The sequence below is a fragment of the Artemia franciscana genome, chromosome 15 (assembly GCF_032884065.1).
Source record: "Artemia franciscana chromosome 15, ASM3288406v1, whole genome shotgun sequence".
Taxonomy (NCBI): Eukaryota; Metazoa; Arthropoda; class Branchiopoda; order Anostraca; family Artemiidae; genus Artemia; species Artemia franciscana.
In genome coordinates this window covers 12,841,294-12,857,138 of record NC_088877.1, presented here as the reverse complement: position 1 = coordinate 12,857,138, position 15,845 = coordinate 12,841,294, and the positions used below count along the sequence as shown (strand labels likewise).

At 33.6% G+C, this 15,845-nt stretch overlaps 1 protein-coding gene across 2 annotated transcripts in view; it reads left to right on the top strand.

Annotated features, from left to right (window-relative positions):
• Positions 1-11,407, top strand: part of LOC136036067 (pyruvate dehydrogenase protein X component, mitochondrial-like) — a 52,314-nt gene extending 40,907 nt beyond the window's left edge. For both annotated transcript variants that reach the window (XM_065718022.1, XM_065718023.1), the window contains 2 exons: positions 4,100-4,200; positions 11,155-11,407. In XM_065718022.1, coding sequence (XP_065574094.1) covers positions 4,100-4,200; positions 11,155-11,327 — 274 coding nt within the window. In that variant the 3' untranslated portion in view covers positions 11,328-11,407. The remainder of the gene's footprint in view (positions 1-4,099; positions 4,201-11,154) is intronic.
• The last annotated feature ends 4,438 nt before the right edge of the window (positions 11,408-15,845 follow it).

The window sequence follows — 15,845 nt, the reverse complement described above, 5'->3', positions numbered from 1 at the left end:
GATTGTAAATGCTAATCGAATTGGGAATTGCAATCTTTTAAATTGAAAAGGCAGATCCGTTGGAATCATAGGAATGCGAGGAATAAGAACAGCCTCACCCTCAAAAGGCCCTGTCAAGATTGTGGCCTCTATTAGGTTTTCCATTGTTTTTTTTACGGCAAGTCGAGTGCCATTGCAAAGCTTTGGTGGGTTTATATTTCTTAAAAGTATTATTGGTACGCCTATTTTTAGTTGTAGCACGTGTGGTGGAAACCCTGAAAGATCTATGGAATTTAAAAATTCAGATGGATAATTAACCGCTTCATTTGGTTCCAAAACTGTGTCGACTGACTTGTAAAGGACTGCCTGGTCTCGAATCTTGGTCAAAACAATATTGTTGATTTCGTGGACGTCTATATTTTTGGGTGCGAGAATCGCTCTTTCACTTAGCCATTTATTATTTTTATAATTTTTTAGAATATTCGGAAATACTTTTTCAATCAATTCATTTTTGGTTGAATCAATTCAATCAATTCATATATTTATTCATCAATAAATATATATATATATATATATATATATATATATATATATATATATATATATATATATATATATATATATATATATATATATATATATATATATATATATATATATATATATATATATATATATATATATATATATATATATATATATATATATATATATATATAAATATATATATATATATAAATATCTATATATATAAAAATAAGTTGTCTGTCTGTGTGTCTTTCTGTGGATCAGGTGACGTCATGTTTCTGTGTTGTCTGACGTCATGAAATTAGTTGTCGTCATTTTTGCTTTGACGGTGACGCTGAAATACCTGATGAAAATGTCGATAAGGGGTTACATGATATTATTGTAAAAAATATGATACATGGACCTTGCGGTGCACTGAACGAAAATTCACCATGCATGGCCAAAGGAAGGTATATATATATTTTATATATATATATATATATATATATATATATATATATAAATATAAATATATATATATATATATATATATATTTATATATATATATATATATATATGTATATGTATACTTGATCGAAACATCCTTTATTTTTTATTATCTTAAAAGGATTTATTTGAACTGTTATTTATTGTCATAGAAAGGCAGTGTGGTCTTCAAAAATACCTACCCTGGGGTCTCTTGAAAAATCTTCTTTCTCCGACTCTAACTTTGATGAAAAAAGTGATACTGACTCTAATTTAAAGTAGTATCTAGTTTAAAGAGTGCTCAACGTGACCACCTTATTGTTTTTGTTGAAAGAAGTCCTTACTTGGGTATCTTTATCAAATTTTAAGTTAAATAATTAAGTTGTTTAGCAAAAAGTAAAGAGCAAATTTATGACGTCCAATGGGCAGAAATTAACTAATGTAAGTATTCAAGCTTAAAATAAAGAAAAGTATTATAAAAGAAAAATGAAATCTAAAAGGAACAGACATTCTAATAAATAGTAAATAAAATCAACCTTAAGGTGAACATGAATTAGCGAATGATCTGACCCGCCCCCCACTTCAGAGGACTAGAATGCCAGTTGCACTTTACTGAAATCGAATTTAAAGTTTTTTCAAGTCAATTGTTTTTCTTTCTACATCTTTGAAATAAATGGATTTTCTTGTGAATCTAGAGTTGGTGCCTGTGAACAAAAACGTTTTCAGTGGGAGAGACAAATTAACAAAAATTATATATAAATAATATCAAGCTTAAGGTGAACATGAATTAACGAATGATCTGACCCGCCCCCCACTTCAGAGGACTAGAATGCCAGTTGCACTTTACTGAAATCGAACTGAAAGTTTTTTCAAGTCAATTGTTGTTTTTTTCTACATCTTTGAAATAAATGGATTTTCTTGTGAATTTAGAGTCGGTGCCTGTGAACAAAAACGTTTTCGGTGGAAGAGACAAATTAACAAAAATTAATTAAATAGATTAAACCACATTCTGGAGCTCTAATTTTCAAACCCTATTTTCGTTAATCACCGTTTTATTTGGCGCAACTAGGGCCAGAAGCATTCCACATCTCAGAAAAGCATAATTTGTGAGAATTAAATTTTACCTTGTTTTAATTCACATATAATCTATTAATATTGATAACTATTAAACTATTTGCTACTTGTTAATTAAACGAAACACACCGAAGAAGTGAGTTAGGTTAATCCTAATGAAACATAACCCTCATATAACCTTTAGTTTATAGACTAATATATTTTGGGCTATATATTTACACATTAGGGGGGGGGGGACAGCGCCCATAACATAACCTAACCTAAACCCCATGCCCCACCCCTATTTTGTATTCTATCACCTGTTACTTGTCTCTGTTGCTATGAAACTGGTTTTCTGAGGTATAACCTCTATTTATATTTTATATATATATATATATATATATATATATATATATATATATATATATATATATATATATATATATATATATATATATATATATATATATATATATGTATATATATATATATATATATCTATGTATATATATTATTTTTTGTATTATAATTTGATAAATTAGCGTAATTCTTGAGCGTGTTTTGTTTAGCGAACATGTACCAACTATTTTAATATTCAGTAATTCTGAAATATTAAACTATTATTACTTAATATTGAACTATTAATGTTAATGTTAAAAATATAGGCTAGTAGGCTATCAGTCTCAATTTGGAAAAAATGCCATAGATAGATAGATAAATTCATTAACACGGAGCCCGATTGACCCATGGTGGCATACACAAAACAAGTGAAAAATACAGTAACAAAACATAGACTAAAAAGACACTAAAACTAATTATTTAAGAACGATACCTCATACCTACCTGGAGGAACTTTCCAATATTATTTATACTTAAGGAAAACCTACTTCTCAGAATTGCCAAAATCCAATCTCTCCCCCCGACCTCCCCACCAAATGTTTCCAAGCGCATATAACGCCCTTATGAATGAAATTCTTGTCATTCAAAATTGAATTTACTAACATAGTTACTTCTCTAAAGGACACTTGTGCTTACTAGAAGAGTCGCAGTTCAAAGAAAGAATCAAAACCGTTCTGTCGAATTGGTCCTATTAAAGATCTATAGTTCTTTGATGATTTTCTAATGCCCCATTCACAATGACATATTACTAATACCAAGATTTAGATAGTGTTATCTTAAGCCAATAAAACTTTTCAGTGAATCAGAAAGTAATCAGAAAAATCAAATTGGCTAAAATTAGTACTAATCTCGGTTTTAGTCAAATCACGTGGTCAATGGAGCATAATAGTTACGCCTATGGCTGCCATTTTTTTTTCTGCTAGGAGACTAGACCGTAAAAACGACTATTTCTTCCATGACGGGAGAGAGTTCGCTTCGAGTGATAATGAGAACGCCAGTGAAGAGATGCCGCTTGCCTGACAAAGCCAAAGAGTTTGGAATTTTAGAATGAGAAGAAACGTGGTTGATGGAAAAAAAATAGAAACAGAAATCAACAGACCCCTAATAGTTTATTTTTTATAATCAGTATATTTTTAATATGATATATTTAAAGAATATAATATTATACTGAATTATATTAACTATAATCTTATTATATATATATATTAGTCATTCTATAGTTATAAAATGATTTTTAATTATATATTATATATATAATTACATATTATATGTTTAACTAATTGTACATTATAATATTGTATTATAATGTAATACTATATTTTGTTTAATATAGTATATTAATAATTAAATAGAAACTAAAAGCTACTAGCTCAATTGACTGCGCAGCGTTAACCAGCAGAATCAGAAAAAAAAAATCCAGCCAAGCTTGATGGTAATTTGCTAATGTTTGGAATGCAATGTAGGTAAATCTCCAATGCGTTTTTTTCCGTGTTTTCACCACTTTCTGTAAAATGAGTATTTCAATCGAGAGTTATCATCCACCTAGCCTCCCTTACCTCTGGGTATCCTTCATTATCCAGGGGCGAGGGAGGCTAAGTGGATATATACTGATTTGACAAATCTGAAGGAAAACGACACAGCAAAGTAATAAAATTCCTTTTTTTTTGTTTTTAGGATTTCAAATTTAGGAATGTATGGTATTAGTGAATTTTCAGCAATTATTAATCCTCCACAGTGTGCCATTCTTGCAATAGGATCAGGTAGTTTGAAATTGGGTGAGTTGCAAATCTTTTTAGTATATTGTATTTTTATAGAGTATTTTTTATTTTTATGTAAATGAAGCGTAATAACCATTGGGAGTGGTACTAAAATATCCTTAAAATACGTTCTGACAAAAAATTTTTTTTTCGACAGCAAAATTTTATGTCTGTAATTCCCCCCCTCTCCTCCCCCAAACAAAACGCATTGTTTTAAGTAATCGAATATCGCTTTTGTTTTTGTTTTTTTAATGATCATATGTAAGTTCTATTTAGCTACTATTTTAATACCGCGATTCGCAACGTGGGGCACAGGCTCCGCCAGGGGGGAGGGCATTGCAATATTTTGGTGGGTCATGGGTAGGACGTTCACTCTTCGGCTGACTGTACATTACAGTATTAATTGTGAAAAAATATTTTTCGTGTGAATGATGTCACATTCATATGCATTTAAAAAGCAAAAAAGATACATAATAGTATTGCAATGACCGCATACATTGTATAAGACGTGTCGTATTCAGAAAACATTTTCCAATAGCATAAAGTATGCCTAGAGGACGACCCGAAAAAAGATACCAAGTTAAAGGAATTTTAAGCCTCCTTCAGGTGAATGTACGTAATAGTTTGAATAGTTAAATTTAAATATCACGAGTGGGAATCATGATTTTAGAAATGCCTAGGTGGGGCATGGCCCAAACCACAGCTTTACAACAATTTTTTATTTGATCAAAGCTGTAAAGTTCCTTTCTCCGACCTGAAACCTACATACGTGACCATCCTTCGTAAGAAAAGTACGAAATTTCGTATTAGGCAGATAGGGACTTGAAATCTCCGCTACGTGGCTCTCAGACATGATCAATTCGATTATGTAAATTCCGTAAAGATGGTGCCCTCGGCAGCAGTGCAATTTCGCTGAACGAAATAAAAACTAAGAGAGAAAAAAATGCTTGGATTTGACATTTTGCTATGATGGTGGCTCTTTTGTAACTTAAAAAAAGACTTGAAATGTAAATATCCTTTGGAATGAGTCTTCTCCTGATATCTTACGACCGTCGTATGTTTGTAAAGAACTGTCCAATGTTGACCCTGTTAAATCTCGTTACTTGACCTAAGTTTGTGGGTTTAGGCTTGCATAGCGACAGTTTAGATTTCGAGCTCAAAAGCCTACCAGCCAGTCTATTCCTGCCTCTTTGACTTTGCTCTAGTTCTGAGGAATTGTCTTGTTGTTTACTATAGCAAGGTAGTTGATGAAATTAAAGTCATATGCATTGGCTATTGTAGTTACAAATAGTGGGTTGTAGTCGCATTCCGTCACAGTCACAAGTATTTGCAGTTGCAAGTAGTCAAAACTTCAAAGAGTTAAAAGCAGCCAGAGTCTAAAAAAGTCACAAGTATAGTAGTACTAATTGCATAAGTAGTAGTTGTAGTACTCCTCAAAGGTTCGATTTATTGCTTTCAGCTGTTCATCAGATATTGTTCATATACCCTTTTGACAACCTGCATGCATAGAGTGCATTTTGATTTCGTTCAATATACACTGCAATACCCCCTGATAGTTAATACCTTATTCTGTTCCTGAGATATTGTATCTATGCTTTAACAATCTGGATGTAATTAAACCCTTTTGAAGGAAAAAATCACCCTCGATTTTGAAGATGGGTGTCATTTGGTACATACTGGGATATGTCACAGTTGGTACCATTTTCTCCTGTCCCACTATATACCATATGAAACCCATCTACAAAATCAAGTGTTACTTTTTTTCTTCTGAATATTTCGCCACAAAATGGCCAAATAACATGACCAGATAATTTGGTTTCTATTTGGTACCACGAGCACTAAACTTTACTAAATTAAAAAAAAAAATCTAAAGGCAAAACATTTTATCGGGGGTATATCCCAAATTTTGAGGTAGGTTTACTCAAAAATCATAGCATACCAAAATAATTGGCCTGGATGGTTGAATATCAAACTAACTATGCAAGATGACGCTTATGGTTTTTTCGAGAATGCTAGATGGCACCTCCTTTCACTCCGCTATGAACTGGTTGGTGTGTAATATTCCGTCATTTGCCTTGCGGCGAGGATCTTGCGGGCCACACCAAGATGCCTCCCAGGCCGCATGCGGCCTGCGGGTTGCTGACCCATGGTTTAAAGGATAAAAATCAAGAACATTTTATTAGAATTTATTGTATAAAGATTTTTAAAGTGTTATCTGTCTTACCAACATGTTTTCTGTGGTGAAAAAAATGTAGTATTTTTATTATCAAATTATATATCCGCTGTGCTAGTTTTCGATGTGTTATTTTTCTATTTGTTCTCTTATTCTATTTTTTCTATTTATTCTATTTTTCTATTTTTCTATAATCATCTGGTTTTAATGTTTGACAATGGAATGAGATTTTTTTTTTATAGTTCGATAGCTGAAACTTTATCCTTATACCGAGTATTGGTTTGAAATTCACGTTACATTTTAACTTTTGGTAAATCTTAGTATTAAATAATTTATATCCCTTGAATAAGCATTAAGATAATACTTTTACTTTAGATAGCCGAAAATTATTTTATTTAGAAAGATGGAGATGACACTAATTTGAACTTTTTACCTAATAAAAATGTATTATTTCTAAAGTAAGAAAATCGTTTTTTAATCGTTTCGTAAAAAATCTAAAGTAAAAAAATCACAAAACACTCAAAAAATCAAAAACGACGCCGTGGATATGTTCCAATGTGGTAAAGATGAAAATGGAAACATTCTATTTTTAAGCAAGTTTAGATTATTCTCTAAGAAAAAGTCTGTTGACGCCACCGTTTCATTGACTTGATGAATCTGAAACTACTAAGTCCGATGATACAAGTAAAGTATCTTTTCGTTTTGGTGGAAGTTGCAGCTGTAAAAACCCAAGATCGAAAAAGTCTGTTGACGCCACCGGCTCATTGACTTGATGAATCTGAAACTACTAAGTGCGATGATGCAAGTAAAGTATCTTGTCTTTTTGGTGGAAGTTGCAACTGTAAAAAACCAAGATCGAAAAAGTCTGTTGACGCCACCGGCTCTTTGACTTGATGAATCTGAAACTACTAAGTGCGATGATGCAAGTAAAGTATCTTGTCTTTTTGGTGGAAGTTGCAACTGTAAAAACCCAAGATCGAAAAAGTCTGTTGACGCCACCGGTTCATTGACTTGATGAATCTGAAACTACTAAGTGCGATGATGCAAGTAAAGTATCTTGTCTTTTTGGTGGAAGTTGCAACTGTAAAAACCCAAGATCGAAAAAGTCTGTTGACGCCACCGGCTCATTGACTTGATGAATCCGAAACTACTAAGTGCGATGATGCAAGTAAAGTATCTTGTCTTTTTGGCGGAAGTTGCAGCTGTAAAAACCCAAGATCGAAAAAGTCTGTTGACGCCACCGGCTCATTGACTTGATGAATCTGAAACTACTAAGTGCGATGATGCAAGTAAAGTATCTTGTCTTTTTGGTGGAAGTTGCAGCTGTAAAAACCCAAGATCGAAAAAGTCTGTTGACGCCACCGGCTCATTGACTTGATGAATCTGAAACCACTAAGTGCGATGATGCAAGTAAAGTATCTTGTCTTTTTGGCGGAAGTTGCAGCTGTAAAAACCCAAGATCGAAAAAATCTGTTGACGCCACCGGCTCATTGACTTGATGAATCTGAAACTACTAAGTGCGATGATGCAAGTAAAGTATCTTGTCTTTTTGGTGGAAGTTGCAGCTGTAAAAACCCAAGATCGAAAAAGTCTGTTGACGCCACCGGCTCATTGACTTGATGAATCCGAAACTACTAAGTGCGATGATGCAAGTAAAGTATCTTGTCTTTTTGGCGGAAGTTGCAGCTGTAAAAACCCAAGATCGAAAAAGTCTGTTGACGCCACCGGCTCATTGACTTGATGAATCTGAAACTATTAAGTGCGATGATGCAAGTAAAGTATCTTGTCTTTTTGGTGGAAGTTGCAACTGTAAAAACCCAAGATCGAAAAAGTCTGTTGACGCCACCGGTTCATTGACTTGATGAATCTGAAACTACTAAGTGCGATGATGCAAGTAAAGTATCTTGTCTTTTTGGTGGAAGTTGCAGCTGTAAAAACCCAAGATCGAAAAAGTCTGTTGACGCCACCGGCTCTTTGACTTGATGAATCTGAAACTACTAAGTGCGATGATGCAAGTAAAGTATCTTGTCTTTTTGGTGGAAGTTGCAACTGTAAAAACCCAAGATCGAAAAAGTCTGTTCACGCCACCGGTTCATTGACTTGATGAATCTGAAACTATTAAGTGCGATGATGCAAGTAAAGTATCTTGTCTTTTTGGTGGAAGTTGCAACTGTAAAAACCCAAGATCGAAAAAGTCTGTTGACGCCACCGGCTCATTGACTTGATGAATCCGAAACTACTAAGTGCGATGATGCAAGTAAAGTATCTTGTCTTTTTGGCGGAAGTTGCAGCTGTAAAAACCCAAGATCGAAAAAGTCTGTTGACGCCACCGGCTCATTGACTTGATGAATCTGAAACTACTAAGTGCGATGATGCAAGTAAAGTATCTTGTCTTTTTGGTGGAAGTTGCAGCTGTAAAAACCCAAGATCGAAAAAGTCTGTTGACGCCACCGGCTCATTGACTTGATGAATCTGAAACCACTAAGTGCGATGATGCAAGTAAAGTATCTTGTCTTTTTGGCGGAAGTTGCAGCTGTAAAAACCCAAGATCGAAAAAGTCTGTTGACGCCACCGGCTCATTGACTTGATGAATCTGAAACTACTAAGTGCGATGATGCAAGTAAAGTATCTTGTCTTTTTGGTGGAAGTTGCAGCTGTAAAAACCCAAGATCGAAAAAGTCTGTTGACGCCACCGGCTCATTGACTTGATGAATCTGAAACCACTAAGTGCGATGATGCAAGTAAAGTATCTTGTCTTTTTGGCGGAAGTTGCAGCTGTAAAAACCCAAGATCGAAAAAGTCTGTTCACTCCACCGGTTCATTGACTTGATGAATCTGAAACTATTAAGTGCGATGATGCAAGTAAAGTATCTTGTCTTTTTGGTGGAAGTTGCAACTGTAAAAACCCAAGATCGAAAAAGTCTGTTGACGCCACCGGTTCATTGACTTGATGAATCTGAAACTACTAAGTGCGATGATGCAAGTAAAGTATCTTGTCTTTTTGGTGGAAGTTGCAGCTGTAAAAACCCAAGATCGAAAAAGCCTGTTGACGCCACCGGCTCATTGACTTGATGAATCTGAAACTATTAAGTGCGATGATGCAAGTAAAGTATCTTGTCTTTTTGGTGGAAGTTGCAACTGTAAAAACCCAAGATCGAAAAAGTCTGTTCAATCCACCGGCTCATTGACTTGATGAATCTGAAACTACTAAGTGCGGTGATGCAAGTAAAGTGTCTTGTCTTTTTGGTGGAAGTTGCAGCTGTAAAAACCCAAGATCGAAAAAGTCTGTTGACGCCACCGGCTCATTGACTTGATGAATCTGAAACTACTAAGTGCGATGATGCAAGTAAAGTATCTTGTCTTTTTGGCGGAAGTTGCAGCTGTAAAAACCCAATATCGAAAAAGTCTGTTGACGCCACCGGCTCATTGACTTGATGAATCTGAAACTACTAAGTGCGATGATGCAAGTAAAGTATCTTGTCTTTTTGGTGGAAGTTGCAGCTGTAAAAACCCAAGATCGAGAGTGTATATATCGAAAATGGGGTTTTGTTAACAATCTTATTATCAAGCTGGATTGTCGATTTATAGGTAAAATGGGAAATCAGTGATGATGCAAAATGATTTGTTTTGAATGTGACCAAAGCAACAATATAAAAATGTAACAAAAAGATAAAATGAAATCTTAGAGGCCTAAATGAGTGATTTCGGTTGATCCCTAGAAAGATAATCACCAATATAAAAAAAAATGAAGATACAAAAGTTTTAGTCAAAGTTGTCGAAACGTAATTTTTATTGAAATTTCTGAGTGGATGTTTCTAGGTTTTAAATAAGAATTATAATAATCTTTTGCTCACTATACAAAACTGTAGAAAATAGTGGAGTAGAAAAAAAAGACTTAAAGCAAATAGTCTTGTATTTAGCCCCAGAGGCTTTTTTCTTCAATTTCCAGTTTTGTTGTCCAAATCTCTTTTAAAATTAGTATTTTGTCGCTAAGGATGTAATTAATATTATTGTTTAAGAGTATTACTAAAGAAATCCTTTTTTAGTAAGTAATGTGTTGTTCTTTTTATTTAGGAATGGGTAAATAATGATGAGTGGTTGGGGGTTATAATAATAATAAATTTAACAGTATAGTAATAACAATTAATAAATACTGTAATAATAAATAATAATGAAATATAATAATAATTACAAACTATAGATAATTATAAATATTGTTTGATGAAATTATTAAGATTTATTGTTTGTGGTGCTGATTGGCAAATTTAATCCGAATTGGCGATCTTGTTTTTATCGTGTTTATTGTTGTAATATCATAGGGTAAGTTTGTTTACTTCTTGGAAAAGCCGTTAGACGGAGTTCTCATTAGTGGCGTCCGTTCATGAAAATTTAGGAGGTAGGAATGAAAATCTAATTTCAATATCAGGGGGGAAGATAGGTAACTTTTTCGTTTTTTACAGCTTCTTCAATAAAAATACCTCAAAAAAGTAATTTTCAATGAAAATACCCCTTAATTGGCATTTTTCAAAATATAGGGAAAATCTAGGGGTACGGTCCCACAAAGGCGGATCAAGAGCAAAATCTTGGCGGGGAGGACCAAAGTGACAAGAGTGCCAATAATTGATCAAATTCACAAGTTTATTTTTAAAAAAAGAGTGAAAAACAGACGCAATGAGGGCACCAGAAAAAATCTTGGGGAGTAGGGTTCCCCTGAATCCGCCAATGCAGCACCACCCTAATTGACGCCACTGGTTTTCATATTTGTATTGCATATTAAATAAATAAATATCTTATTTTAGATGCAAGTGGTAAACCAATAAATGTCGTTTCCGTCACATTATCATATAATTCTGAAGCCATATCAGAGGATAGTGCTGCCAATTTCTTGGATTCATTTAAAACTTATTTGTCTCAACCTGCATTTCTGTTGCTGGGAGGTTTTAAGACCAAATCACAAGCTGTTTCAATTTAGAATATAGTTTTCTCCTTATTAATATGTGATGTATGTTTTGGTTTATTTGACGCAAATGTAAGAATACTATTGTTGAAGCACTAGGTGTTATTTTATGCCTTCGAGTTATTTCTATGTATGTACAAATTACGAATTTGAACGAATTCTAGATGAACGAATGACGGCGATTGTGAGAACGCCAAAAAATACCTACTTTAAGAGAAGATTTCAGTAATATTAAAAAAAAACATAATTTCCAGGACTAGCGGCATATAATCAGATGATGGTGCCACAAAACCTGGTACCCTTTAAAGTAATTTCATAAATTTTGTATTTGCCACAGCATAATGGTAATGATATTCTCCCTAAGAATATTAACCAACTTAAATACCTAAATACCTGTATCTGCCACAGCATAATGTTAATGATATTCTCCCTAAGAATATTAACCAACTTAAATACCCAATCAAACCAGGAACATAATTAGTTTTTAGTTACCATCAGCAAGATGATATCGTCGCCATCTTTTTTGTATTGTCTCATTTATAAAAAGTATTATCTTGTAAAATTATTATTTGTTGAATTTTTGTGTTATTGGCAGAATTTTCCCTGATTCCGATTTCACCTCGATTATAGACTCCAAGAAAGACTATCTTTCTTACAGTATTGACAACAATTACAAGAGAACAATTACAATTATACTGTAAAAAAATGCTTGAAACTCGACACAAAAAAATTAGAATTTCAATTGCTGAAAAATTGGATATTTGGGGACTTCTTGGAAATCCTCAAATCATTATTGGATTTCCAACTTGTTGAGAAACAAAGAGTACTGAATTTACAAACCCGGATTGAAATTTCAATTTGTTTACTGCAGGTTTGCCACTCTGGCCTGGAAAGGTTTACTAAATCTGAAAGAAAAAATTTCCTAAATCGTATCAGTTTTTACTAAATGTTCCAAAATAATTTGCGCACCGTCAAGCATCGATTTTTACTATAGGAGGATAATCAATCGGATTTTTACAATCTTCTTTTCTCTTTTCTTTTTTCTCTTTTCATATTTTCTCTGTCTGTTTCTCTTTTCTTTCGTTTTCCTACAAATAAACCTCCTGCTATCACTTATCCCTCAAATTTTTTATTTTTTTAAATTTAAACTACAGATGTCGGGGCATAGGATGACAACATCGATTCGTCGGAGTTACGGGAAGTGGAATATTCCTTTTCCATAGAAAGCGTGGATAATCAGGAGGATAATCAATAGGATTTTCACGATCTTTTTTTCCTTTTTTCGTCTTTTTTTCTGTTTCCCTGTTTTCTCTATCTGTTTTTCTTTTCTTTCGTCTTCCTTCAAATAAATCTTCTGTTGTCGCTGCATAGATTCAAAATCGATTCGTTGGAGTTACGGTAAGCATAATATTTCTTTTCCCTAGAAAGCGTGGATAATTAGGAGGATAATTAATAGGATTTTCACGATATTTTTTCCTTTTTCTTCTTTTTACTCTTTCCCTCTTTTCTCTGTCTGTTTCTCTTTTCTTTCGTTTTCCTTCAAATAAACCTCCTGCTATCACTTATCCCTCAAATTTTTTATTTTTTTAAATTTAAACTACAGATGTCGGTGCATAGGATGACAACATCGATTCGTCGGAGTTACGGGAAGCGGAATATTCCTTTTCCCTAGAAAGCGTGGATAATCAATAGGATTTTCACGATCTTTTTTTCCTTTTTTCGTCTTTTTTTCTGTTTCCCTGTTTTCTCTATCTATTTTTCTTTTCTTTCGTCTTCCTTCAAATAAATCTTCTTTTGTCGCTGCATAGGTTCAAAATCGATTCGTTGGAGTTACGATAAACAGAATACTTCTTTTCCCTAGAAAGCGTGGATAATTAGGAGGATAATTAATAGGATTTTCACGATGTTTTTTCTTCTTTTTACTCTTTCTCTCTTTTCTCTGTTTGTTTCTATTTTCTTTCGTTTTCCTTCAAATAAACCTCCTGCTATCACTTATCCCTCAAATTTTTTATTTTTTAAATTTAAACTACATATGTCGCTGCATAGGATGACAACATCGATTCGTCAGAGTTACGGGAAGCGGAATATTCCTTTTCCCTAGAAAGCGTGGATAATCAGGAGGATAATCAATAGGATTTTCACGATCTTTTTTTCTGTTTCCCTGTTTTCTCTATCTGTTTTTCTTTTCTTTCGTCTTCCTTCAAATAAATCTTCTGTTGTCTCTGCATAGATTCAAAATCGATTCGTTGGAGTTACGGTAAGCAGAATATTTCTTTTCCCTAGAAAGCGTGGATAATTAGGAGGATAATCAATAGGATTTTCACGATGTTTTTTCCTTTTTTCTTCTTTTTTCTCTTTCCCTCTTTTCTCAGTCTGTTTCTCTTTTCTTTCGTCTTCTTTCAAATACACCTACTTCTGTCGCTTGTTACTCAAATTTTATTTAATTTGTTTTTAACTAAAACTACAGATGTCGCTGCGTAGGCTGACAACATCGATTCGTTTGAGTTACAGGAAGCGGAATATTTCTTTTCCCTCGAAAGCGTGGGCTACTTCTGATAGGTTGAGGGTAGGAGCGGGCTTGCGCTGTACAGAAGCAATATCCACCTTGAAGGGTCTCTTTATTGATTCCTTCATAAGTCTGTTACTAGACTATTTTCGTTCGATGGGAGTCAGTCACGACAGTTGGAGGAGAAACAACAACCTGCTGCGAATTTTCACCAGTCGATAAACTACTGTTCTTTTTGTTCAAACCATTTCTTGCAGACCTGACCGAGTCAGACAACAGTTGTCCGTTTGCGCCTGCTAGAAGTGCATTCATAAGGGCAATAGTTGTCTCACCACTGCCACAGTATCTTGTTGGGAGAAAAGATTCTACTGGAAACGGACTTCGAGCAACACTTTGCCTAGTAAGCCTTCTGTTTACTTGACGGATTTTTCTTGCCATCTCCTTCTGGGATGCTATCCGGGCATTGATGAAGCGCTCAAGAACCTTGGAAACATCGACCCTTCTTTTTTTTGTGTAGCTCCATATATTAGACAGTAATTTACTGTCTAGCTAGACTGCAGTTTACTGTTATTGGTAGTTTTTGGTATCCGACAAACAAGAAACTGCCGTAAAAACAAAACCTCAGGTGATTCTAGCATTGCTTTGAGCTGGACACTTCTTTTAGATGATGAACTTCTGGCATTATTTCAGATAGAGAAAAATGTTCAAATTTTGTTCAACAGAATAAAACTTGGCACAGAAATCATTCAGCATTTTTTTTATATTTATGGCAAATTTACCAAAAAAAACTAACTAAATTGCAAAATTTGATTTCGATTTACTAACTCTGGTCTGTTCTTACTTAGTTTAGTAAAATTTTACTAAGGGTGGCAACACAGGTTTACTGAATTACCTGTAAAATCATCGTATTTTGTGACGATTCGTTCACGGTGGCAACCCTGATTAGCATATGGTGAGTATAGACCAATCTTATTCTCATGGCAATCAGGAATATCACCAGGATTAAAATTTCTACAACTAATCGGATCGCATCTGTGTTACCGCAACTGACCATAATAGCAGCCATGAACGGTTCTCATTAATCAATTTCCGCCATTAGCCGGAACCGATACCCCGCTAAAAGAGAGAATGAAGGGTCTTTTTGAGTCATGGTATTATTTGGACAAGAATGTCTTTTGGAGAAAGTCCTGTGTTTGTATTTATATAAGAACGGGCAAAAAATGGTTTCTTTTTTGTTAATACACTATAACTATTCCATTAGCACAACGAGACTAAAGAAAAATCCTATGGTTTCCTTCCATTACTCCATAATATGAAGTTTAATAGTACAGTATGTACATAAGTTATTAATATGTATTTAAGTTTACTTTAAGCAGTACAAAAGTCAAATAAAATAATAAATTCAAGAGATTTCAATCTACAATTGAAATTCAAACCATTTTGATTAATGAAACCTGTTTACGCTGAGAACAACATTTTTCTACTGGGAAAGTATATAAGCCTTGATAATTTCAAATTTAAATTCAAATTCTGGTAATTTTGTATTGAACTTCAAACACGAAGCACAGTTTCAAGAAAAAATTTGATTTTTGTTTTACTCATTTAAATTCCCGCAGAAAATTTTGTTGGCAATCTTTTTTTTTCCTTTTTTTTTTACATTTTACAGCAGACAATAATTCCAAGAGAAATATATTTTTATGGCATCGAAAACAATTACAAGACGTTACAATTACAAAACAACAATATATAAACAATTACAAGATAGCCACGTTACTTAATCAGCTATTTATTACTTAATTTTTAATAGTTTACTGAATTAATTTTTAATCATTACTTAAATATTGATGCGACAGTAAACTATCATTCATCTGCTGTGTCAGAATTTCAGACTTGTAAAATTAATGAAAAGAGGCATCCTCAAAAGCTAATCACGTGTTAGGATGTTAACGTCCGTTTTCATCAGTCGGGGGAAAATCACATACAAAGGAATATAAACCCTCTATAGGGCTTTATTTTTTTAAAACTTG